Source organism: Podarcis liolepis, assembly GCF_965112155.1.
Source record: "Podarcis liolepis genome assembly, chromosome: 1".
NCBI lineage: Eukaryota > Metazoa > Chordata > Lepidosauria > Squamata > Lacertidae > Podarcis > Podarcis liolepis.
The window spans coordinates 83,203,128-83,229,623 of NC_139554.1; the positions used below are offsets into that span (position 1 = coordinate 83,203,128).

Here is a 26,496-nt window from a genome sequence, read left to right on the forward strand (position 1 = left end):
TTTAAACAGACAACCTTGCCTTAGTGTGAGTTTACACAATCATTGTGTGCACTGTTAGTTTTAAGTAAAAGCAATCCTGACCTTCGGCCTTCTCTCTGCTACTCCTTGCCTCTCTGCATCTGCGGCCTGAGATGGCTGGCTCATTCTATTTGATGGTAGGATTAGTCCTGCAGCAGGGGCAGAAAGCAGGGAGGGGAGACAATGCACATCAGGCCACCCATCCGCCTTGTTGCTGTGCTTACTGGGAGGGAGAGGCAGTGGGGGGTGTCTGCACAATGCAGACCCAGAAACAGAAGTGCCACATTGACTCTGCTGTTGTGTTCGCACTGCAGCAACCTCCCCACCATCCTACCCCTTCCTCTCTCCCTTCCAGTAAGCACAGGAATGTGGCAGGTGGGAGGACAGGCATGTAGCACTCTCCACCAGGCCCCCCTGTCCTGGAGAAGAAAATTGTGGAAAACTTGTCTCCTCCCTTCCCCCCTTTTTTCCTTTTTATTTTCTTTCTTTTTTAAATTTTGCATTCAAGATGCACATTTGTCTGAAACTTGAGTTAAGAGTTCCTGGGAGAAATGCAATGTAGCACTGTGGCAACTTTTTGCCAGTGCAAGCACTTTTTAGCTCACCAGATGCAATGCTTCACCTCCCCTCAGAAGTTGCTGTGAGGGTTTTCCTGGCACACTGCCCCCCAGCCATGTAGGGCATACCAGCGGGAAGGAGAGGAGGGAAAGACCCACTGTACTAGCAGAAGTCCTTGTGCAGAGTTCCCATAGTGGGAACGGTTACTTTAGATTAGATAGATAGATGATAGATAGATGATAGATAGATAGATAGATAGATAGATAGATAGATAGATAGATAGATGATAGATAGATATAGAGAGATAGAAATGATAGATGACAGATGACAGATGATAGATAGATAGATAGATAGATAGATAGATAGATAGATAGATAATGATGGTGATAGATAGATAGATAGATAGATAGATAGATAGATAGATGATAGATAGATAGATGATTGATAGATAGATAGAGATAAATATAGATAGATAGATGATAGATAGATAGATGATAGATAGATAGATAGATAGATAGATAGATAGATAGATAGATAGATAGATAGATGATAGATAGAGATAGAAATGATAGATGACAGATGATAGGTAGATAGATAGATGATAGATAGGTAGATAGATAGATGATAGATAGATAGATAGATAGATAGATAGATAGATAGATAGATAGATAATAATAATGATGATGATAGATATAGATAGATAGATAGATAGATAGATAGATAGATAGATAGATAGATAGATAGATAGAGATAGATAGATGATAGATAGATAGATAGATAGATAGATAGATAGATAGATGATAGATAGATAGATATAGATAGATGATAGAGATAGATAATAGATGATAGATCGATAGATAGATCGATCGATCGATCGATAGATCGATAGATAGATAGATAGATAGATAGATAGATAGATAGATAGATAGATAGACATGATGATAGATAGGCATGATGATAGATAGATAGATAGATAGATAGATAGATAGATAGATGATAGATAGATAGATAGATAGATAGATAGATAGATAGATAGATAGATAGATATAGATGATACACAGATAGATACTGATTTTATATAGTCAAATGTTTTTGCTAACCTATCAATAACCAATCATCAGATACAGATCTCTCACCATTATTCTATTGGACAATGCACATGAATGGAGCACTGGATAGAGTTCTAGAAACAAGGTATGATATCTCACAGAGATTCTCTCCAAAAGCCAACATGTGGGGCAGATGGGTTTAAATAATCAGAGGAGGAGTTGATAAAAGTAAGGAATGGAAATCACTGTCACTGTCATGTTTCTATGTTTCTTCCACAGAAGATGCACCATGTGGGTGGAAAAAAACCCTATCCTCAATAGCTGTACTGATGTGAAGAGGCAAACACGGACCTTCATTGATTAACTAGATTGAATTTCCATCAAGAGGCCAACGAGGAGAAGAAGAAAGAGAGAGAGAAAGAGAGCCCACATCTACTCATCACAGATTTTAATTGCCCATAAACCGTATTAGTCAAGTCATTGTAAAAATGCCTGAGGGAAACGATAGCACCATAACTGAATTCATTCTCCTGGGACTAACAGACAGGCCAGAACTCCAAGGTGTTTTGTTTGTGGTGTTCCTGATCCTGTACTTGATCACAGTCATAGGGAATTTGGGCATGATCACGCTGATTAGGGTTGATGCCCGACTGCACACTCCTATGTACTTCTTCCTCAGCCACCTGGCTTTCCTGGACTTCTCTTACTCCTCAGCCATCACCCCAAAGACACTCATAAACCTTTTGGTAGAGAACAAGGCCATCTCACTGAGTGGCTGTGCCGCTCAAATGTATAGCTTCATTGCATTTGGGACTACCGAGTGCTTCCTTCTGGCAGTGATGGCCTACGATCGGTATGTGGCAATCTGTAAACCCTTGCTCTATACCGTCATCATGTCCCGACGGCTCTGCCTGCAGCTCCTTGTCACTTCTTACCTTTGTGGCTTTGGGATTGCAATGATACACACAAGCTGCGCATTCCGGCTGTCCTTCTGTCACTCCAACGTCATCAAGCACTTCTTCTGTGACGTGATTCCCCTCCTCAACATCTCCTGCACTGACACCAGAGCGAATGAGATCATTCTGTTTGCCTTCTGCATCTTCAACGGGCTCTTCATCACATTGGAGATATGCATTTCCTATATCTACATTGTCTCCGCCATCTTGAAAATCCGCTCCTCCGAAGGGCGGCGCAAAGCCTTCTCCACCTGCGCTTCTCACTTGGCCGTTGTCATAATGTTCTTCGGGACAGCGGTTTTTATGTACATGCGCCCCAGCTCAGACTCCTCACCAGACGAAGACAGGATTGTGTCAGTGTTTTACACCGTGGTGAATCCCATGCTGAACCCCTTGATCTACAGCCTGAGGAACAAGGAGGTGAAGGATGCCTTGAAAAGGGTGTTAAACAGGAAAAATGTGTTTTTCTCATTGCAGAAAGATAAAAATGCACTTAAAACAACTGCTTAAAATGACCTGACTCCTTTTGGTACATTCTTTTTCACAGCTGTAGAAAAATGTTCGCAATACAAGTATGGTGGTTCTATAATGTTCTTACTAGAAGAACTTCAGGCCCTTTTTTCCTTTATTACCTAGAGCCATTTCCTACAGTTATCAAGGATAATTCATGCAAAAGTGAAGCAAATGATGCTTCTGTTGTTAAAATGTGCAGCTGCAGAAGTGACAGATGATGGTATGCATGTTTTAATGACAAGCATATTGGAATCAGCCTCTTGACTTCATTCAGGACTCTTACTACTCCTGGCTTGGTCTCTCCACCTTTTTTCCCCTTTCTGCTTCTATCATTTTTACCAGACCAAGTAAGAGCTGTCCCAAATATTAGAAATGACATGATCGACAACCTGGTGCTGTGCCAAAAAAAAATTACTGTTGCGTAAATAAATAAATAAATTGCATTCAAAAATTATCAAAGGGGAAGTTATCAAAGGTTTGGTGTAGGGACCTGTGCTTTCCATCCTTTCTTTACTTTCAGTGAAGAACCACAACATTGCCCAATGGTTGAACTGTAAAGAAGAACAGGCTCTCCAGAAACAAATGACAGGGTTACGTTTGTTTGTTTGTTTGTTTGTTTGTTTGTTTGTGTACCGCCCTTCAGCCAAAGGTCACAGGGCAGTTTACAAAATAAAAACACAAAAATACGTATCATAGTGACAGATGAAAAGAATACCCCCACCACACACACACACAGTTTAAAAGGCCATTAACTCCAAACTGGCAGAGAGACAATTTTCAAGCGCCCACATTATTAGGGATCTGGGGAGTTGCTACATGTAAGCATCCTCTCTACAATAGCTGCATGGAGTCACAAAGGACCCATTCCAATCTGGTACCCAAGCCTGAAAATACCAAGCCACAGCACTGTACCAGTTGACTCTTGATATACAGAAGCTAATAAATGCTTCATTCAAGAACCTGTTGTTTTAGGACCTTACAGTTAACCATTGTTGTGATGCTATTAATTTGTCTCACTGAATTTATAGCAGCACTCCCCTTGAGCTTCCATGAACCATAGCTTTTAAAAATATATACTATATAAATCTCCTAGGTGACTGTATATTGGAGTGGCCAATATACAGTAGACCTATTGAAATGAATGGGCAGGACTAAGTTAGGTTAATTGCAGTGGCGCGGCTCTGCGTAAAAAATAGTTGAATGTCACTTGTTCAGATTTTATCAAATGCTGCATTGTGTAAGAAGGCACTGCCAATGGTGACCCACTTCGTTGTGGGCCCTTGTGCAAAATACAGTTTGGGCACCCCGTTTAGTTGGATTATACAGAGCAAAGGAAGCAGCAGCATAGGCAAATAGTTCATTTATGAAGCAGAAAACCCATTAAAAATAAAAAATAAAAAACTCACAAAACAGCTGTCAAGAAGACCAGGTCTCCAAAACCTGGGATTCAGCCCCTTGCCAGTTTACCAGATGCCAATTGGACAGAGATGAAAAAAGGCAGCCACTCCTGTAATTCAACCAGCCTAAGCCAGGAGACTCCCAGACTTTACCCAACAACCTCAAGACTCCAAAAAGGCAAGAGCTAAGAACCATACTCTCTGCCTTGAGAGCCTTGAGCCCACAAGGTTACTCAGTAGCAGTTTAACCAACAGGTCACTTAACTGGATCCACCACCATGGCTTTTCCCAAGAAACCACACCAGGATGGTAGAAGTAGATTTATTGAAATAATTAAAAGTGACAGCAAAAACAACCAGAACCTGTGTGCCAGTGAGAAATATATTGTTAAAAAAATACTGTTTAGAGCCGCGGTTCCCAACGTGGGGCACACACTCCACAGGGGGACAATATAGACGCTTGTTTAGACCAAGTTAATGGCTTTTTAGGAGTTCACTTTTTGAATAATAAGAATTATATATCACAGGGGAAGGCATCAGAATTTTACAGATGCTTAGCTGGGGCATAGCCAAAAAAAAGGTTGGGAACCACTGATTCAAAGCATAAAGTACAATTGGGAATTATAATACAGAAATAAAACAATAAAGCTGACTTAACATAGCTCTAATACATACCAAAAGAGCCCTCTCTCAAGAACAAAACACAAAGGTGTCAGTAAAGGTATGAGGCACAAGACAAAGAAATATGGGTAACTTTATACTACATGGTCTAGCAATGCAAGAAGAGTTTGTCCATACTTCCTCCTGTCACATCCTAGAAAGCATGGGACTAAGCGATTTGCTGCTTGTCCATTGGTCCAAGCAGCTTTCCTTTTGCCCCACTGCTTTCCCCTGGAAGACCCACTCTTTAGTGATAAATCAGAACAAATGACAATCTGTGCAAAACCCAATTTCCATTTGTTCCAATTCAGCGCTAAAGATTGGGTTTCCCTGAAGGAAAGCAGCAGGGCAAACAGAGGCATGGATGAGCTTGCAGGCTCTTGAAGTTCTTGAAGTAAGTTCTTGAAGTTTCCAGAACTTACAGAGTGAACATGTTGTCACAGGGCTCATCCCCACTTCCACTTGAGCCTTCATACAAAGTAGTGGGGATTGGGTGCCAGTGAGGTTGGAAAATATATCATTTCACCTAACTTCAACCCTGCCAGTTTTGACTGATTTAAGGTGCAATCCAATGTATGTTGATTCAGAATTAAGTCCCCCTGACTTACAACACCCCGGTAAGGATATAGAGGGATCAACTTAGATGCCAAGAATGAACTTGATGGGGAACAAAAGACTATCATGAGGAAATTAGGGTTCTCCTTTTGCCCTTTAGCCCAACAACCTTCACCAGGGCCCCCTTTACCTCTTGGTTCCTCAAACTGTAGATCATGGGGTTCAGCATGGGAGTAACAATGCAATAGAACAATGAGGCAGTCTTCCCCTGCTTAGCTGAATAGTGGGACCTAGGTCGCAAGTAGGCAAAGATGGCTGTCCCATAGCACAGGGTCACCACCACTAGGTGGGCTGTACAAGTGGGAAAAGCTTTGCGCCTTCCCTCTGCTGTACGGATCTGGAAGATGGTTGTGACGATGTACACGTAAGACACCAGCACAAGGAAGAAGGGTGTGAGCAGAATGAGGACACCAGCTCCCAGCATCACAGCATCTCCCACAAAGGTGCTAGAGCAGGCCAGCTGCTGGACGGCTAAGACTTCGCAGCCAAAATGGTTGATGGTCTTCCTTCCGCAGAATGGCAAGTGCAGAGTGAACACCGTCTGCAACAGGGCATTCACAAAGCCGCAGAGCCAACACCCGACTGCCATCTGCATGCAGAGCCGTTGGTTCATAAGAACATTATAATACAAAGGATGGCAGATTGCCATGTACCGGTCGTACGCCATGACAGCTAGCAGGATGAATTCAATTCCTCCCAGAGACAGGGAGATGTACATCTGTGCCATGCAGCCCACAAAGGAGATGGTTTTGCGCTCTGCCAGGAAGTTGGACAACATCTGAGGAATGATTGTGGTGGTGTAGCACATGTCCAAGAAGGAGAGGTGGCTCAGAAAATAATACATAGGTGTGTGCAAGTGTGGGTCCCCTCTTATCGCCAGCATGATGAGAATATTCCCTGCCAAGGTCACAAGATACATCCCCAGAAAAAGAGCAAAGAGGACTTTCTGAGTTACCGGATTACTGGTCAAGCCCAAAAGGACAAACTCCATGTTCCATGATAGATTACCACTTCTCATATTGTATCCAGATTCACCTATGATCGATGTCATAGCAACAACAAAAAGAGATGACAGTGATTTAGTTTTCCTAATAATTAATATAACAATTGCATGCCTGGAGAAGGACAGAAGTCTATCTCTTTTAGCTTTCTGTGACCAACAATGGCCAGCTTCCCAAGCAAAGCATTATAGGAATTGCTGTCCCCTACAAATGATCCCTCAGTATCTCATAATGACACATGCATTGATTCTGAATAGGGACTCAGCATGGTGCATACAGAAGCAGAGCTTTGCATGAGAAAAAGTAGGGAGGGAAATAACAACACTTTACCTAATTACTTTCTCCAAATAAGATTTTTATATAGATATAGATATCCTGAATTTGATATACATAAGTAACCTATGGAACAGCAATTTCTTAATTTTCTTCCCTTTTAATTCAATGCAAAATCGTAAAGGATCACATTGTCTCTGAAATCAACAGAATTCTTGGGACTTAAGCCAGGATTGATGAAATGCTCACCTCGTCTTCATTAATTCAAAAAAAACTAACAAAAAACCTCTCAGAAAAGAAAAAAACTACAACATCCCAAGGCAACTTGTGGCATTCTTTGGAATTAAAATTGTAATATAATAAAACACAGCATAAGAAATAAAATAAGCAATTAAAAAATCAATTAAAAGCCACACAGCATCTAGCACAGGGCATTACTGTTGCTCCAACAAGCAGAAAAATCAGTGGTATCTGGGGATGAAAAGTTTGGGAACCACTGATTTAACCCATGTTATACTATCAAAATACATTTAAAAAAATAATTCCCATAGCCAGATTCGTCTATTATATTTACCTTCCTTTTGCATTCTAATGTTACCCAAAATGTTTAAATAATCATTTAAATAAAGCAATAAATTTATTGATGCCCAGCCCTGTCAGCTTTGTCTGATTCACAAGTCAAAATGAGCAGCGATGGCCAGAAGGTAGATTTGGGTCTACTTGTAGAACTCTGGGTTATTTCCAATAGATCAGCAAGGGTTTCTGTCATTATGCCTCCCAATTGTTTAACAACAGCAAACAGCCAAAGAATATTTTGTAGCTAAATTAGGCTGCTGAAATGAAGAAAGCTAATGGGACTAGACTTCTGTCATTAGCGCCAGCACTGTGCGCCATCTTTACAGAGTCAAACAGTGTTCAGGGCAGCTTACAACATGTAAATATTTACATAATTACAAGAATATATCAAAATGTAAGTGGTCATAAGCAATACATGAAAACACCACCACATCATTTGTAATAAGGTCAAACAAACAAAAATTACCCATAACAGCAAAAATTAAGCACCTCCAAAATTAAATATCGACTCCCTCCCCCCCAAAAAAAATCCTAAACAATACTTCCACCCCATTAGTCTTTAGCCATCCTGAACATCAGGTCCTATAGGAGTCAAAGGTAAAGTGGTTTTATGAAAGGACTTGCAGCCAGTTCTCTTCTGGTACCGAAGACCAAGGGGCAAAGTTGGCTCAGAGTCAGCCTACTCTCTAATTCTAACAGAACATCTTTTGCACATGACTCTAGTTGGTAAATCTTGGGGTAAATCTACTAAAAAAATAAAGTAGATCCAATAACCCTGAAATTAGCTCATCTCTGATGCAAACAACACAGTATATGAGCTAGCCCATCCATCCATAGATGGATGGATGAACCTGCCAGTGATTTCCACAGTAAGTGTGGATTTATTCAAGTCGCCATCCATGCTTAAGCAACAGAATATATCCAACAGAATATACTTGGTTGGAGTAGACCCACCCAAATTAATAGGTGTAAGTTAGTCATATATACATATATATATATAAGGTAAAGGACCCCTGGACGGTTAAGTCCAGTCAAAGGTGACTATCGGGTTGCAGCGCTCATCTCACTTTCAGGCCGAGGGAGCTGGTGTTTGTCCACAGACAGCTTTCCGGGTCATGTGGCCAGTGTGACTAAACTGCTTCTGGTGCAACAGAACACCGTGACAGAAACCAGAGTTCGTGGAAACGCTATTTACCTTCCCATCACAGTGGTACCTATTTATCTACTTGCACTACCATGCTTTTGAACTGCTTGGTTGGCAAGCGCTGGAACAGAGCAACAGGAGCTCACCACCACGTGGATTCGAAATGCTGACCTTTCAATTGGCAAGCCCAAGAGGCTTAGTGGTTTAGACCACAATGCCACCTGCGTCTCTAAGCTAGCCATATACAGTCATACCTCATGTTACGTTTGCTTCAGGTTGAGCATTTTCAGGTTGCGTCCCATGGCGACTCGGAAGTACCGGAATGGGTTACTTCCGGGTTTCACCGCTCGCGCAAGGGCAGACCCGCAAAATTGTCAGGAAAAAGCACCAAGGCAAAAGCCAGCTCCAGATGGCTGGAATGCAAAACAGGATGTTATGTTTTGCAGATGTACTGTTGGAGAAAAGGTGGAGCCTATTCTCTGTACTGAGCACCGGATGTTAGCTCGGAGTGTCATGTGACCTGTACTGGAAGTACAGGGGAGGAGTGTTGAGTCTCTTCTGATGGAGTCTGAAGGGAACAGTCGCATTTCTATGTACTGCTGAGTGACAGGAATAAAACATGTAAAAAGGACTCCTGTCTGTCTCATTTCCCCCTCCCTGGGAGAATGCAGGGAGGGAGAGAAGAGGAAAGCAGAGGGTGTGTTCTTTCTCACGACTAATGAGAAGAATCGCCGGGTTTGTTTACCTAGCCTGCCGGGGGTCGCAGACGGAAGGTAAACACAGTATCTCGCTCAATTGCCTCGGGGGAGGCCAGGTACCTCTGACTGTGAGCCAAGATACTAACATATGGCAGCCTTCGGATGGTTACGATTCATCGAACATCTGCATGAGAGGCTGGTGGATTTTCCTCCTCTGCTCCAAGGGAGAAGGCAAGCGTCTGAGAGAAGCCAGAGGCTGAAGAGGACCCAGAGGAAAGTGTTTTCCAAAGCAACGGAGATCAAGGTATGCTGCTTTTCGGGCTAAAAGTGTGAACGCAGGTTGATTAATTCCCTGGTTCACGGGAGCTGCATTTGAAAAAGCCAGCTCCGGGAGAAGAGGCCTGCAGCTTGGAAGCTCAGCCTGCATTCCACAAATTCTTGTGGTTAAGATAAGAAGTCCTGAATGCACTCTTGCTAAGTAACGGTAGTGGAAAGTTACTGGCAGAGGGGCTGGACTGTGAGCTTGGGAAAAGCAAAACAAAACCACGGAGTGTTTTGGCTACACGTTTACGAAGCTCTTGGAAGGGACTTTCCATAGCAGCCAGAGTTTAGCTGCCAGGTGCAAAAAGCGTAAACAACTTGCAGTTTGCCTGCCAGAAGGCAGAAAACAACTGTTGGATTTTACAGCTTGCTTGAGAGTGTGAGCCAGAGGCTTGTCTTCAAGATGGATGCCAAGAAGGGAGCTCTGCCTGGCCCACCTCCCCTAAACAATGACAATTATTCATCTTGGTCTGTAAAGATGAAGGCCCTGCTGCAGAATCAGAGGCTTTTTGATGTAATTGAAAACCCCATTCCTGCAGCACCAGCCAGAGGTTGGGAATCACAGAATGTGAGGGCCAGGACTGCTATAATTCTGTGTGTCTCAGATCAGCAGTTGGTGCATATTCAGCATTTACAAAATGCGAAAGAGGTTTGGGACACGCTGCGTACAACGCATCAGAGAGATGCTGGTTCTTCAGCATTGCTGTATTTTGAGAAGTTAACCAATCTGAGAATTGCGCCTGATGGAGATGTTCAAGCGCACCTGACAGAAATGAAGTTTCTGCGTCAACAGATGGTGGAACGCAATTTCCGTCTTCAGGAGGAAGTGTTTTGCTTCATGATGATAAACAGCCTTAATCGCACCTACAAGGTTGTTGCCAGTCAGCTTGGTTCCCTACCGGCAGCGCAGCTAACCGCGGAGAGAGTGTGTGCCGTGGTCCTGAATGAACACGACAGACTTGCTGCACTGGAAGTGAAGGACAGGGGGAGGGAAGAACAGAGTTCTTATTCCCCCACTGCTGATGCTACTAGGGAGCATGGAGTAGCAATGAGTGCTGTCCGATGCTACAATTGTGGACAGACTGGGCATCTACAGCGAAATTGTAGGAAGCCGCGACAGTCAAGAGGAGGAAAGAGCAGCTCTATGAAGCCTGAGGCGTCAGGCAAAAGCCGTTCCAAGTGCCAGGTGAAACCTGCAAAGGCTATGATGGCGAAAGGAACCACGCCAGATGTTGGGAACGCATTCATAATCGACACTGGTTGCACAAAACATTTGTGCCCGCACAGACAATTGTTTTCGACGTTGAAGAAGCAAAGCTTCACTGTGAAACAGGCCAACGGTCAAGAGCTGGAAGCGACCGGAATTGGGACTGTGTATCTTGAGAGTCTGAACCTGACTATAAGCGATGTTTACCTGGTTCCAGAACTAAGATTCAATCTGCTGAGTGTGTCGCAGATTGCAAAGAAAGGACTGAAACTGTCCTATGATGCTAAAAGCTGCAAGATCTACAAAGATGGAGAACTGTTTCTTACTGCCAGAGAGAAAGATGGACTGTATTTGTTGACTTTTGATCAAAGTGATTACATGAAATGTAATTCTTCTGATTCTAACGAAATCTCTCTTGCAGGTGTGACCAGTGTGAGCACCAGGAAGGTGACCAAGAAGGTCGACAGAGCATTTCAGCGGGTGTATGCTGATGTGATTGGTCCACCATCTAGGGGCAGTGCAAACTATTACCTTTTGTGTGTGGATTGTTTCACTAATTATTCTTGGGTTTTTGTGATAGAGAAACCGCAAGAAACTTTAGAAAAGTTTCAGGAGTTTTGTGACAAGGTTAAAAATATGCATGATGCTAACATTGATTGTCTTTTCACAGATGAGAAGCAAATTTTTCTGTTACAGAAGTTTCAGAAGTTCCTGGATGGAGAAGGGATAGACCACAAAGTTGCTGTTTCGACCGAAGCGTGGAACAGGAGGGTCTGTGTAAGGGTGAACAAAGAATTGCAAAAGGGGATGAATGCGCAATTGCTGAGTTCACATTTGCCACATGAATATTGGGCCGAATCGCTAGCGTCCTATCTTCATGTGTGGTTGAGAAAAGTCTCAACAGAGTTGGGATGTTCTCCTTTGGAGAAGCTGTTCAAAAGAAAACCTTCTGTTGCCTATTTTAAGGTTTTTGGGTCTCATGTGAGAACAGAAGCTCCAGGTGGAGTAAAGAATGCCAGAGGCATTTTTGTGGGATATGAAAAGGGTCTCTACAGAGTAATTTTGTCTGAATCTGGTCAGGTGATTCTCACAAAATTTCTAGAGAGTGCTCCAGAACAAGAGCGGGTAATACAAACATTTCCCACAGGTGGCAATTCAGATGATGATGATGATGATTTTTCCGATGTCACAGATTACAGTGGTACTGACGATGACAGTGATAGCTCAGAGAGTTCAGTTGTAACAGTCACTGAGAGAAAATCTCACACAATGGATAGGCCTTCACAGGTGAAGGAAGAACCACAGTTTGCCATTGCTACTGGTTCTCAACAAAGTCCAGAGGTTGAACCAGCGAGCACAGAGGATCAGAACCTCATACGCAGGTCTGAGAGAGTCACAAAGGGTGTACCACCAAAGAGGTACTCAAAAGAGTTTGCTAACTTAGCTGTTGCATGTGTTGCTATTGTTAACAACTCAAAGCAGGTTAAAGCAGTGTCTAAGTCAGAGACAAAGACACAACAGAGAGTAGCAAGCCAAGGTAATGCAGAAGCATTCATTCCTTGGAAGCCAGACAACCAGAGAGGTACACTGGTGAAACCAGTGGTGGGGAGTTCCAAGGGTGGAACTGAAACAACAGGGGACTGTTATGTGTATAACAACTGTTTGTTCTCTTCTCTGGATCATGTTTTGCCTATTGATGCTTTTGGGGGAGGATGTCAGGAAAAAGCACCAAGGCAAAAGCCAGCTCCAGATGGCTGGAATGCAAAACAGGATGTTATGTTTTGCAGATGTACTGTTGGAGAAAAGGTGGAGCCTATTCTCTGTACTGAGCACCGGATGTTAGCTCGGAGTGTCATGTGACCTGTACTGGAAGTACAGGGGAGGAGTGTTGAGTCTCTTCTGATGGAGTCTGAAGGGAACAGTCGCATTTCTATGTACTGCTGAGTGACAGGAATAAAACATGTAAAAAGGACTCCTGTCTGTCTCATTTCCCCCTCCCTGGGAGAATGCAGGGAGGGAGAGAAGAGGAAAGCAGAGGGTGTGTTCTTTCTCACGACTAATGAGAAGAATCGCCGGGTTTGTTTACCTAGCCTGCCGGGGGTCGCAGACGGAAGGTAAACACAGTATCTCGCTCAATTGCCTCGGGGGAGGCCAGGTACCTCTGACTGTGAGCCAAGATACTAACAAAAATGACGTCACATGCATACGCAGAAGCGGCAAATCGCAACATGAGCATGCGCAGACGCTGGTTGCGTTCTTTTCAGGTTGCGAATGGGCCTCCGGAACAGATCCCCTTCACAACCAGAGCTACCTTCATTCATTCATCGCAACCACTGTACATTCATTCCAATGGGCCTACTCTTTGATGTACATTCTGCAAGCTTCTATGTTTCTGGTCAGAAATGCAAAAAGCATCTGGGAGTGAGCTCTTCATACCTGCACTTCTGGCTTTCTGGCCTCTAGAATTTCCAGAAAGTGTTCTCAGTTTTTCACCCCATATGAAATCTGTAGGGCCTTTGAGATTGGTTCCCACAAGTCCAATTACAGTATTTTCCCTCTGCACAGCACAGCATATTTCACTTTGACTTTGGTTCTGCTTCTGTGCCAAACATAATAAATTGATTAATGCCTTTTTCATAGTCCTATGCAATGCACCTAGCTCAGTTGCTAGAGCATGAGACTCTTAATCTCAAGGTCATGGGTTCGAACCCAGCATTGGACAAAGGATTCCTACATTGCAGTGGGGTGGACTAGATGACTCTTTTTTTCTAATAAAAATTTATTAGATTTTGCACAATTATAACAACAACCACAAAGCAGAATGACACACAAAAACAGAAAAAAAGAAAAAAGAAAAATACATCAATGAACGAAAGAAGAAAAAAGGAACAATAAACAGATAAACAGTAACATCAAACTTAATTCTTTACAAATCCAACCTTTTAAACATCTTGGTTGACTTCCTCTAGTCCCTCCCTTCAGAGTTTCCTTGTAGTTAAAAGTAACAGCTTTCCAATATCATTATTAAACTAAAACAATTTCCAATTATAGTCCATCTTACTCACTTTTCTTAATATTCTAAATCCCATTTATTTAATTATAACTTAGTTTAATCCTAGGCCTATTTGTTTCTTTCAAGTAATTTCTATTTTTTTATATTACAATATTTATTCAAATAGTCCTTAAATTTCCTCCAGTCCTCTTGAAACTCCTCTTCTTTCTGGTCGCGGATTCTTCCAGTCAGGTCAGCTAGCTCCGAAAAGTCCATCATCTTCCACTGTTGGTAATTCTTGTGTTTTCCAATTTTTAGCAAGTAATATTCGGGCGGCCATTGTGGCATACAAAAATAATTTAACATCTTTTTTGTTATTCCAAGAAGAAAGGTCTCTGGTTTCTTAATAAATCTACCGGTATATTTCAACATTTTTTTCAGTTCATTATAAATCTTCTCCCAGAAGTCTTTCACCTTGGGACCAGTCCACTACATATGGAAAAAAGGACCTTCTTTTTCTTTATATTTCCAACAAAGGTTATCACTATTGTGATAAATCTTTGCTAGTTTTATAGGGGTCAAGTACCATCTATACATCATCTTCATAATATTTTCCTTTAATATCGTACATGTAGTGAACTTAACCCCTTTCTTCCATATCCTTTCCCAATCCTGTCTGTGGACAAACGCCGGCTCCCTCAGCCTGAAGTGAGATGAATGTCACACCTCTTAGTCTTAACCATCCAGGGGTCTTTTACCTTTTACCATTCCCTTTTCTTTCTATGTGCCAAGGACTATACTGAAGCAAAACCACTTCTATGTGGTCAAGTGCTTTTGTCAGGGCATCCTTCACATCCTTGTTCCTCAGACTGTAGATCAGAGGATTGAGCATAGGGATCACTACTGTATAGAACACCGAAGCCCATTTGTCTTGGTCCAAGGAATAGCTGGAGCTGGGCCGAAAATACATAAAGAGCATTGTCCCATGGAATAGCCCAACGGCCGTAAGGTGAGAGGCGCAGGTAGAAAAGGCTTTCTGCCTGCCTGCAGTGGAGTGCATTTTTGTGATTGTGCCTAAGATATAGATGTAGGAAACAAGAATCATGCCAATGCTGCCTCCTATAATGAAACTAAGGAAGGTAAATATCAGAATCTCATTGATGTATGTGTCAGAACAGGAGAGTGCCAGTAGGGGAGGTATATCACAAAAGAAATGATTGATGATATTAGACCTGCAGAATGGTAGCCGGAATGTACAGCAAGTGTGTATCATTGAATCCACGATGCCCATGAAGTAAGCTACAGCCATCAGCTGTCTGCACACTCTCTTGGACATAAGAACCGAATAGTGAAGGGGCTTGCAGATGGCCACGTACCTGTCATAGGCCATCAAAGCCAGCAAAAAGCATTCTACATCAGCAAATAAGCCAAATAAATATAGCTGTATAGCACAAGAATTATAAGCAATACTTTTACTCTCAGCTAAGAGGTCAGCCAGCATTTTGGGAGCAATGACTGAGGAATAACAGAGGTCAACAAATGAGAGGTTGCCCAGGAAAAAATACATGGGGTTGTGAAGCTGAGGTTCAACACAAATTAAGACAATCATCCCAATGTTCCAGATTACAGTGATGACATAAATCAGTAGGAAGACCATAAAAAGAGGGAGCTGCATTTTTGGATTATCTGTGAATCCCCGAAAAATGAACGCTGTTATCACCGAATGATTTCCTTTATCCATGATTTTTTGCAATGGGTGCTGAGATAAGGACGTTTGCTTTCTCTGGAATTTTCTTTCTGACTTTTCCTAGCAAGGCAAGAAAAAAAAAGCAAACAAATGTGCTTTTTAACAGTTTACTTGAGTACAATCCTGGAACGGGGGTTATGGGTTCACATCCTATTGGGTTAGCACCATTTTCATATGTCAGTCCCATTGTAAAAAAATTTGCAATGTGTTTGAGCTGTGAATGTGGCAGACGTAAATGCACTTTCCATCTCTTGGGAGGCGTGCAATTAGTGCCAGCACCATCCATTAAGAGTTTGGGTGTAATCTTCGACACTTCCCTTTCCATGGAGGCACAGATTGCAGCTATAACAAAGGTGGCATTTTTTCATGTCCACCAAGCTAAGTAGTTGGCTCCTTACCTCTCTCGCTCTGACCTAGCCACTGTGATCCACGCGACGGTCACCTCCAGACTTAATTATTGTAACTCTCTCTACGTGGGGCTGCCCTTGAGACTGACCCACATACTCCAGGAGGTGCAGAATGCCGCGGTGAGACTCCTTACGGGGTCCTCGCCGTGGGATCACATTCACCCAGTGCTATACCAGCTGCACTGGCTCCCGGTGGAGTACAGGATCAGGTCTAAGGTGCTGGTTTTAACCTTCAAAGCCCTATACGGCCTAGGAACCTCATACCTATGGGACCGCCTCTCCTGGTATGTCCCACGGAGGACCTTACGGTCTTCAAATAAAAACATCTTGGAGATCCCGGGCCACAGGGAGGTTAGGCTGGCCTCAACCACAGCCAGGGCTTTTTTGGCCATGGGCCCGATCTGGTGGAACGCTCTGTCACAAGAGACTAGGGCCCTGCGGGACTTGACATCTTTCCGCAGGGCCTGCAAGACAGAGCTGTTCCACCAGGCCTTTGGCCAAGGCACAGTCTGACCCCCTCTCTCCTTCTGTAATCCTCATAGAACTCTAGCCCAATGGTTGCCATTAAGTTGATTTTGAATTGATTTTAGAATGAATTGATTTTAGAATGCATTTCAATTAATTGATTGTGATTTTATGTAAACTGTGTTACTTTTATTGTTGTTAGCCGCTCTGAGCACAGCTTCGGCTGGGGAGGGCGGGATATAAATAATTTATTATTATTATTTATTATTGTGGGGGGAATCTGTATGCACAATAAACATGTATGCATGTGTCGATGCACATATACAATGGCCACAACCAACTTTGGCATATTTCCCACAGAGAGATGGCTTACCATCAGTTTGGCCCTCAGGATGAAAGTTAGTCACCCCTGATTTAAATGGTACAAATATATTATTTATTTCATTGCATGTAATTCTCATTATTTTTACTAAACTGAATGATTTTTATAAATGCGTAAAGATAAAAATAAGCACTGTAGAATTTCCCGCAGCTGAAGTGAGGCAATAAACAGTGTGGAGAGTCAGAGTGACATTTAATCACTAGAAGATTCAGTTCTGCTCTCTTAAGTTGTGTACAAGTAACTCAATCATATTTGGCTGTTAGATTGGGCTCAAGATAGATTCATAGGTGTCAAGGTCTTGGGTACCCAAACACCCACAAAATTCCCCATATAGGAATCAGACACCTACAAAATGCAGCAGTGGGCGCATGGGACATCAACTGCACATGCCCCCACAGCGTGCACGGCCCCAGGCACCCATGGTTCCAGAGCCAAGCCAGTGTGCCTGGATGGATTCATGTTTCAGAATAGTCTTCATGAAATAAGATTCTGAGAAGAAGAAGAGGAGGAGGAGGAGTTTGGATTTGATATCCCGCTTTATCACTACCCGAAGGAGTCTCAAAGCGGCTAACATTCTCCTTTCCCTTCCTCCCTCACAACAAACACTCTGTGAGGTGAGTGAGGCTGACAGACTTCAGAGAAGTGTGACTAGCCCAAGGTCACCCAGCAGCTGCATGTGGAGGAGCGGAGACACGAACACAGTTCCCCAGATTACGAGTCTACCGCTCTTAACCACTACACCACATTGGCTCTCAGAGAATGGTTTGGGAGGATTTTGAACCAGTCTGGATTTGGTAACTCTCAGTAATCAAGCTGGTCTGTGATGTTAATGTTCTCAACATAAAATCCCACATGGTTCACCACGGTCAAATGATTGCAAACAGTTACCTCAAAGTGGCAAAACATGTAAGTCTAGCTTTAGATTTCTGCTCCTCAATTAGCAAACTTACCTGGAGTATACTGTGTGGTTTCTTCTCTGCTTTCAGAATCTGTAAGTAGACCAAGAGGTCTTAAATGCCATTTGGTGGCTTCTGGGATAGTGTCCCTGAGGCACCTGAATACCCCTGATCCTGGGAATTGCATACACTGTTGTGTGAATATCCTAGCAATTAAACTTCCTATTTTGTTTTCATAGATTTTTTAACCTGTGGGTTGCTTGCCTCCCTGATCACTTTATAGTCAGAATCAGCTAACCAGCTCTACTGACAGTTTCGCATATATGCCTCTGTAATTTCCATCAACAGTAGTAACTAGCTCCCCAGTCAAGGGCAACTAATGAATGCTACCAAAATGGCAAGGGAGGTGCTTAGCTCATACTATATGGAACACATCCACAACCAGATCTAGTGAGACAATCCAGGGAAAAGAAGCAGGGTAGAATTTTTTTTATTATTTTTAATTTCAAATAACAGGATATCTATATCTTCAGGTTACAGACTCCACTAACCCAGAAATAGTACCTCAGGTTAAGAACTTTGCTTCAGGATGAGAACAGAAATCGTGCGGTGGCGGTGCAGGAGGCCCCATTAGCTAAAGTGGTACCTCAGGTTAAGAACAGTTTCAGGTTAAGAACGGACCTCCGGAACGAATTAAGTTATTAACCCGACATACCACTGTATAAAAATCTTATTTGGCAAAAGTAATTGGGTAAAGTGTTATTATTTCCCTTCCACCTTTTTCTCTCATGCAAAGCTCTGCTTCTGTATGCACCATGCTGGGTCCCAATTCAGAATCAATGCACGAAGAAGAAAAAAGCACGAAGTGTCAGGCATCAGAGAATCCACCACCCCACCCCCCACGGCAGGTTGCCAGGAATGGATAAGACAAGGAAAAGTTCTTACCAACTGCTTTTTATTCAATATCCACAAAGATAGGCTTGGAAATGCAGCCTCTTGGAATAATGACATTGTCCCGAGTAAAGTTCCACCTCCTCCCTCTCTCTCTTCATGCATCATCACTACAGGTGCTGAGAAGTGTCCTCTGCCTCTGAGCTCTCTGCTCTCCTACTTTCAATGTTCACTGGATACTGGGAGAGGGGGGTCTGGAATGCTTTCTATTTTTTAAAAAAAAATTATTGAATTTTCAAATTATAACAACAAATTTTCCACAAATCTTAACTGAACAATTTATATATCCATATTTCTCTCCCCCCCCCCCTTTGGCTTCCCCCATATTTCTGTATTGATTTATTAAACAAATTCTATACCCTGCTGATTTTACCTCTTCTATTGTTGTGAAAGTTTAGTCATAACCTGCCAATGGGTCCAAGTCTTTATATTGTCTTTTTATATAGTTTAAAAATGGTTCCCACTCCTTTTTGAAATCGATGTTGTCTCTCTCATGTATCCTCTCTGTCAGCATAGCCAGTTCCGTGTAGTCTATAAGCTTGGCTTGCCATTCTTCCTACGTTGGCGTTTTCTCTGTTTTCCGTACTTGTGCTAATAAGATTCTTGCTGCTTTTGTCACATACATAAATAATCTCCAATTTCCCTCTCTTATATCATGATCTAAAATTCTGAGCAGGAAAGATTGTGGTTTTTTGACAATTTTTTTAGAATGGAATGCTTTCTAAGGACACTGTGTCCGTCAGTTGTCACCCCTCTTCTCCCATTATTTCCCAGCTTTTCCCCTCATCTTGCCTCTGAGCTGTCATCTCCCTCAAACCCCTGTTTTAATTCTGAACTGTCTTCTTCATCTCTGGAAGGGTCAGGCTGGGGAGGCAGTCTCCACCATTCCTCCCCTGCCCAGTCCCTGACACGCAGTTTAAAAGTCCAAAGTCCTGGGAGAAAAGGAATGTTTTTGCCTGGCACCTAAAGGTGTATAATGAAGGTGCCAGGCGAGTCTCCCTGGAGAGAGCATTCCACAAACAGGGAGCAACTGCAGAAAAGGCCCATTCTCATGTTGCCACCCTCCAGACATCTTGTGGAGGAGGCACACAAAGAAGGTGATGAGCCAGTAGATGGTCTTGCATTCACTGAAGGACCATTGCTTTAGCAGATACCTCTGTTAACAGGGAGGGAAGGGAGTTTTGCCAATTTGCTCTCCTCCTTGCAGCCCCTTTCCTCTTCTGGGAGACCACCCCACACTCTGGAGCCAATATTTAGGGGCACTGGGGAGTATAGGAAATAGGAGGAATGTGTGTGTGTGTGTGTGTGTGTGTGTGTGTGTGTGTTCAATTAAGTTTTACTTAAAGTAGACTCAGGGTTTGTCCACTTTTCCACTTGCCCCATGCCTTGAAAGCATGGGTTCAAACAGTTTTCTCCTTGCCCTACTCCTTTCCTAGGGGGAAAAACTCACTCTTTAGTGCTAAATCAGAGCAAACATCCATCTGGAGAAAACCCAAATTGCTGTTTGCTCTGATTGATCGCTAAAGAGTGGTTTTCCCCAGGGGAACAAGAGCAGGACAAGAGGAAGTGTGGCTAAGTCCTCATTGGAATTTTTTTTTTTTAATAGATATTTATTAAAGTTTCAGAAATTATATACAAAAAAACAAACAAAACACAGACAAAAAAGAAAAACAAGTATAATTTCAATCCCTTATTTTCTTATGCCTTACTTCGCACACCTCCTCCTACCTCCCCTTTCTGTATTCCAATTTCAAAATATTTATTCAGCAAGTCCTCTCCCTTAATTTCATTTAGTTTTAACCTTTCTTTTCTTTTAACTTAAACATTACTGCTATAAACCACTTAGCTTCTAAACTGTCATCATTCTAACATTCATTAATTTTACAGTGTTTCTCATCCCTTTCTTCAGTTTATTTTTGATAACCTTATTTTCATTTAGTTTAGTTCATTTAAAAAATCCAGTTTTACCTTATCCAAACTTAATCATCGAACTTATACATCAGTTCTTATTCTTAAAACATTTTTTCTAAGGTCGACCAAGGTTCCCTTCCACGAATTTCCCAATTTACATAACAATAATAAGAAAAAATAAAAACAACAAAATAAATTGTAATTATGAACCCTTTGGAATCCCAAACTCCACCCCCCTTTCCCGGTTTCAGCCCCCAAAAATGTCCATCAGACTTAATCTACTATCAGCCTGGAGATCTCACGTCCGAGGCACTTAATTGTCTCTCAGTTCCTCTCTGCCGGTCTTTTTGATAGACCTTGATATTAAACACCAAATCTTGGAGAGGCTCCGGCCCAACAGGATCCATGTTTTTTCCAGCTAGGCCTCCATACTTAAGAGTAGAGCCTATGGGGTGTTCCATTTCTTGTTTCTTGCTCCTTTCCAGTCCAAAAGTCCCCAAAGCTCTAACCTCCACCTTAATCACATTTGTAATCCTTAGGTCTTCTGATCTTCACATAATAAGATCTCTCCATTTCTCAATCTCCAATTCAGGCCGAACTTTCCACGTCAGATTTTTATTTTCCTTCATTGCCATCATGTCAGGCCTCAAAGTAAAACTCTCTTTTGACAATCTGCACACCAGCTCCTCCTTCCTTTTCTTCAGGGGCGACATATGTCTCCCTCTCCATATTCTCAAAACTCTCGGATTTCTCTATTTGTCCAGTTAAATAGGCTCCTTGTTTCCAATCCTTATCCGATCCAAGAATGTTATTTACTGTTAAGTCCAGGGTTGAAACATTTGCAGCCATAACATCAAATTGACCTTGTAGCTTTCCCAAGAGAACAAATGCTCTATCCAATTCATCCTGGATTTTCCCTCCTCCAGCCATTTCTGTAATATCGCTAAGTCCCTCTAGGGAGATTTTAGTTCCTTAATATTCTTTTCAGCTCGAGTCCAGAAATCCAGTTATTTTGTAACAGCCCTTCCTTATTGTCAACAAATTGTAACCAATGTAACCGGCAGAAGCAACAATAACAGAGTTCTCTTTTTCCGTCTTGACAGCTGACTTGACAGCTGTCAAGCTCTTCAATACTTCATCATCAGGCTCTCTCTCGGGACGATCCCGGGCCCGGGGGGGGTAGAACTTCAGCTCTCAAAATCAGTTCTTAATCCTCCAGTAAAAAATCTTGTAATATCAAACCGTGAAATTAAAATCTTTTGCAAGAAAGAAGAGAGAAATTCTCTCGACCTTAGCTAGCAGGTCCTTTGCTTTATGTTGTTTACAAAGGGGGGGGCGGACTTCCTTTTTAACCCTTCCCCGCTCGTTCCTAATTCAAACAAATTCTTCCTTTAGAGCCCAAATTTCCATGTTACTCACGGGTTGTTACTTTAAAATCCGATTGTTCAAAAGAAGAAGTCAGCGCTCTCCGACAATGGCTTGTGGCTTCACTCCACAGAAGAAGAAGCAGTACTCTCAGCACCGCGCCACACCCCGACCCCGTTCCGGAGGCTTTAAAAAGGCTCCTTCGCAGATCGAGGGGGCGCAAATGGTGCCCGCCGAGTCACCACGTTCACAGGCTTCTCCGCCTGTGATTTTTAAGGGTCCCCGCTTCGCCGCAGCGGCAAGACCCGATCCTGCAGAGCCAATTCCCTCCGGAGCTCGGAGGGAATCCGCCATTAGTCGCTGGCACTAACCGGAAGTCTCTAAGTCCTCATTGGAATTAATGAGGTGACTTTCAAAGAGGATTAGACAAATTCATGGAAGAGAGGGCTATTGATGGCTACTAGCCTACTAGTCTATAGCTATGCTCTGACTCCACAGTTAGATACAGCATTGCTTCTGAAAACCAGTTGCTGGAAACTACTCTTGTGCTTGACTCCTGCTTGGGAGTTTCCCTCCGGCATCTGGTTGACCACTGTAAATACAGAATGCTGAACTAGATGGGCCATTGTTCTTATGTACACGCACAGAGCCAGTTCTCATCTTCCTCTGAATGTGTGGAGGTTGAAGATGGAACCAGCAGATGTGGTCCCACTCCACCTCTACACAGACAGACTATGTGAGTTGTGTTGACATTTGTAGCTTAGCCTATAATGTAATAGTGGGTCTCCCCTTGGGATCCCGGTGAACCAAACTTGGGGTGATTTTGGAAATACCTCCATGGAATTATTATATGTAAGCCTTGCACAACACAGTGGGGAAGAATCAGAGCTAGGAAAAGTGGAGCACAAACTTTGCTTTCAGGTCTCCAGTTCAATCCCTAGTTTGCCAAGTAGGACTAGGAAGGACCCCTGCTTGAGACAGTGCCAGTCTGAGTAAATCAGGAGTGGTGAACCTGCAATCCTCCAGATATTGTTCTATTATAATTCCCATCCGCTCCTGTCAGCATGTCAGATATTTTCTCTGTATCTGGTGTATCTAATACTTCGTGCTTTTTTCTGGCGGTACACACCAGTACACATTACTGGCACTTTTTTTCACCTCCTTCCCAAAACCCGGGAAGCTTCTGCTCAGAGCATTCTCTGGCAGGGTCTGAGAGCCCTCCCTTGTGTGGTGACTACAAGCACCTTTTCTTCTAGAAAAAAAAGTACTGAGACAAATGAAGCAAGGGCCCGATTCAGCAAATGACAGCTTCCTATATTCCACATTTTGCAAAGAAAATTACCATCTTGGTAACATTCAGTGACCAACATTTCTCTGACTCTGTGAAGATTTCATAGAGCATCAGTGCAATAGCCCTTGAGAATCAATTTTATCACTTTGTTTGGTGAACATTAGAAGGAATCAGGAGATTTGATCACAAGGGATATTCCACATGAGAGAGGTCTCTAAGAGCCATTCTATCACTGTGAATGCTGCTTTAAGATCAGAAATTTCAAGATCACTTCTACTACACTCTTGGTGTGGACACAAAATGGTTTCCAGAGATCCCTAGCAAATGAAAAGATTATACCACCAATATCCATGTTGTTTAAAATAATTCAGGAATGCCACAGAACAAAAGTGAGTCAATATTATATTTACTTATGAGCGATAATAAATGTTTTTTGTAATGTGTAAACTGGGCACTACACATGAGAGGATCTGCATATCTCCCTTGCTTTAATCTATTGCAGAAAATGTGCCCTAGAGTAGCACATCTAATACAGATTTGCAAATTGTGAAAAGCTGGACTTTATTGAGCAGAGGGGGAAATATTGAGCAGAGGGAAAGATTTTCGCAGACTTCTTTATATCAGACAATTTTGATTAAACCTGGAAACAGGACACAGTTTGCAGCTTGCAAGAGAAGTGGCACAAACCTCAGTTATCCACAGTGCATAAAGCTTTTCACAGAATCAGAATTGTAGAGTTGGAAGGAACCGAAAGGGTCATCTAGTCCAGCTCTCTGCAATGCAGGAATCTTTAGTGAGATATAGATTCTCCTTGCAGGCTTCTCCTTATATAGGAGAATAGCAGCTTTATACCAAATCAGATCGGTGGTGCATCTAATAGAAGAGTGATTCCTGAATCATGAGGCAAAGGGGTGTAAAGCAGGATCTGTACACGGTGGCATAGGTTAAATTGGACACCCCTGATGCATGCTGTGGTGCTTGAGGCATTTAAAAAATGCAGGCAAGTGTCGTCTGAAAGCAATAATGATGTCTCTAAGTATACCACAGTGCCATAACACTAGAGTGGGGCTGTGGAAGAAGGGAGATCATATGCCACTGTGGGAAGAGAGCAGAGAGGAAGCTCCACTATGACTGACATAGCTTGTAATGAGAGGAGATGATTTTACCAGAAAAAATCAATCCCTTTTAGTACTTTCCACCCCAAACTCACATTTAAGGGTACCTAGCACTGTAGCTATCCTTTTGAAATTTGACAGGATTCATGCCCGCAGAGCACTTTCCTTCAAACTTAATTTAGTTCTGCCCCCAATTTTTTTAAAAAAAGTTTTAGACTTTGCCTGTAATCAGACAGGCTTCATTCACCATGAAGGGAGGCCCAAGTGCCTGCAAATTCTATCCACTTCTGTCTCATCCAGTCAACCTCATGTCTACCTGCATTAGCATTGTGCTTTTCTTTGCCACCTCCGGTAGCAGCCAAAGAATTCTGCTCTCAGAGCTCCAGGCTGCAGGCATGCTTCCTTACCAACTTAAACTTTTTCTGAATTACAGATCCGATTTCATCAGCAAAGTGGATACTATAAACAGATGATAGACATAGCAGAGAAATGGATAGCAAAAACCATACAAAGGTAAATGAGTTTGTCCTCTTGGGATTAGTGAACAGTCGTGAACTGAAGCCACTCTGCTTTATTGTGATATTAATTATGTATTTAGTCACCCTGACCGGGAATGTTGGGATGATCTTCCTAATCAGGATCGACCCTCAACTCCAGAAACCAATGTATTTCTTCCTCAGCCATTTGTCCTTCCTAGATTTTGGATATTCCTCAGCCATTGCCCCTAAAATGCTGGAGAATTTTTTAGCAGGGAAGAAAACCATTTCCTACAAAGGCTGCGCTGTGCAGATGTATTTTTTCGTCTTCTGTGCAAGCACCGAGTGCATCCTCCTGGCAGCAATGGCATATGACCGGTATGTGGCTATCTGCAATCCTCTGCTGTATATGGCGACTATGTCTCCCAATATGTGTTCTCTGATGGTGGCCGGATCCTACCTGGTTGGCTTCATGAATGCAATGACCCAAACGATTTCCACTTTCATGCTATCTTTTTGTGGCTCTGTCATCAACCATTTCTTCTGTGATGTTCCCCCACTATTGGCGCTTTCCTGCACTGACACAAGCATCCATGAAATGGTTCTCTTTGTATTTGCCACAGTCCTGGGCATATTCACTTCAGTGGAAATTGTGGTGTCATACGCCTTCATCCTGTCTGCTATCCTGAGAATCCACTCAACAGAGGGGAAGCGAAAGGCTTTTTCAACATGCGCCTCACACCTGGTGGCTGTCACTGTCTTCTATGGAACAACGGTCTTCATGTATCTGCGGCCAAGTTCTAACTATGCCATGGATCAGGACAAATGGGTTTCTGTCTTCTACACTGTGGTGATTCCCATGCTCAACCCCTTGATCTACAGCCTGAGGAATAAAGAAGTGAAAAATGCCTTGAGAAGATTTCAAACACTGAAATTATCTTTCAGGTGGAGCATGAGAAGCTTATAAATACTAAACTCTGACAAACTGAGCCATTTTATTGAAGTGTGTGATCTAATGCACTGTTAAGAGTGTTTAAGATATTGGGGGCATAGAAATAAGTAGTGCTAAATGCAGTGGCTTGTATGCAGGATTGTACCCAAAACACTCATGTGAATAAATTAACCTAGACAAAAATTACTATGTAGCACACTGTAGAATAAGTTATGATTCTGCAACTTCTGTAAAGATACGCATGACATGCAGAACTGGTCACCCTTGATTGCTTGAGCATCTGGGATTCATGAAGGAATGCTTGCTGGACACCTAACACACACAAAGAACACTGTCCTGACCAGCTGAAAATCTAGGTCTTATTTAATGGTTTTCATTTTTAGTGTCATAAAATTATAAAATCCAATAAAATGTTTTTTAAAACAAAATCTGGATCTTTCTGTACTGAAATATGACATGAATAAATCTAGGTTTGCCTTTCATACTTTCTTTTAGGAAAATATATTTTAAAATATTACCAAAACCTGAACATTTGGGGGAAGAATGAGAAAAGCTCCCAAC

The 26,496-nt window shown here is 42.5% G+C and overlaps 1 protein-coding gene across 1 annotated transcript; it reads left to right on the top strand.

Annotated features, from left to right (window-relative positions):
- Positions 1 to 2,064: 2,064 nt before the first annotated feature.
- Positions 2,065 to 25,963, top strand: LOC310711108 (uncharacterized protein). Its single transcript, XM_083512580.1, has 3 exons — positions 2,065 to 3,022; positions 3,218 to 3,314; positions 24,977 to 25,963. The coding sequence occupies exons 1-3, from the start codon at positions 2,114 to 2,116 to the stop codon at positions 25,948 to 25,950; spliced, it is 1,980 nt and encodes a 659-aa protein (XP_083368706.1). The 5' UTR covers positions 2,065 to 2,113; the 3' UTR covers positions 25,951 to 25,963.
- The last annotated feature ends 533 nt before the right edge of the window (positions 25,964 to 26,496 follow it).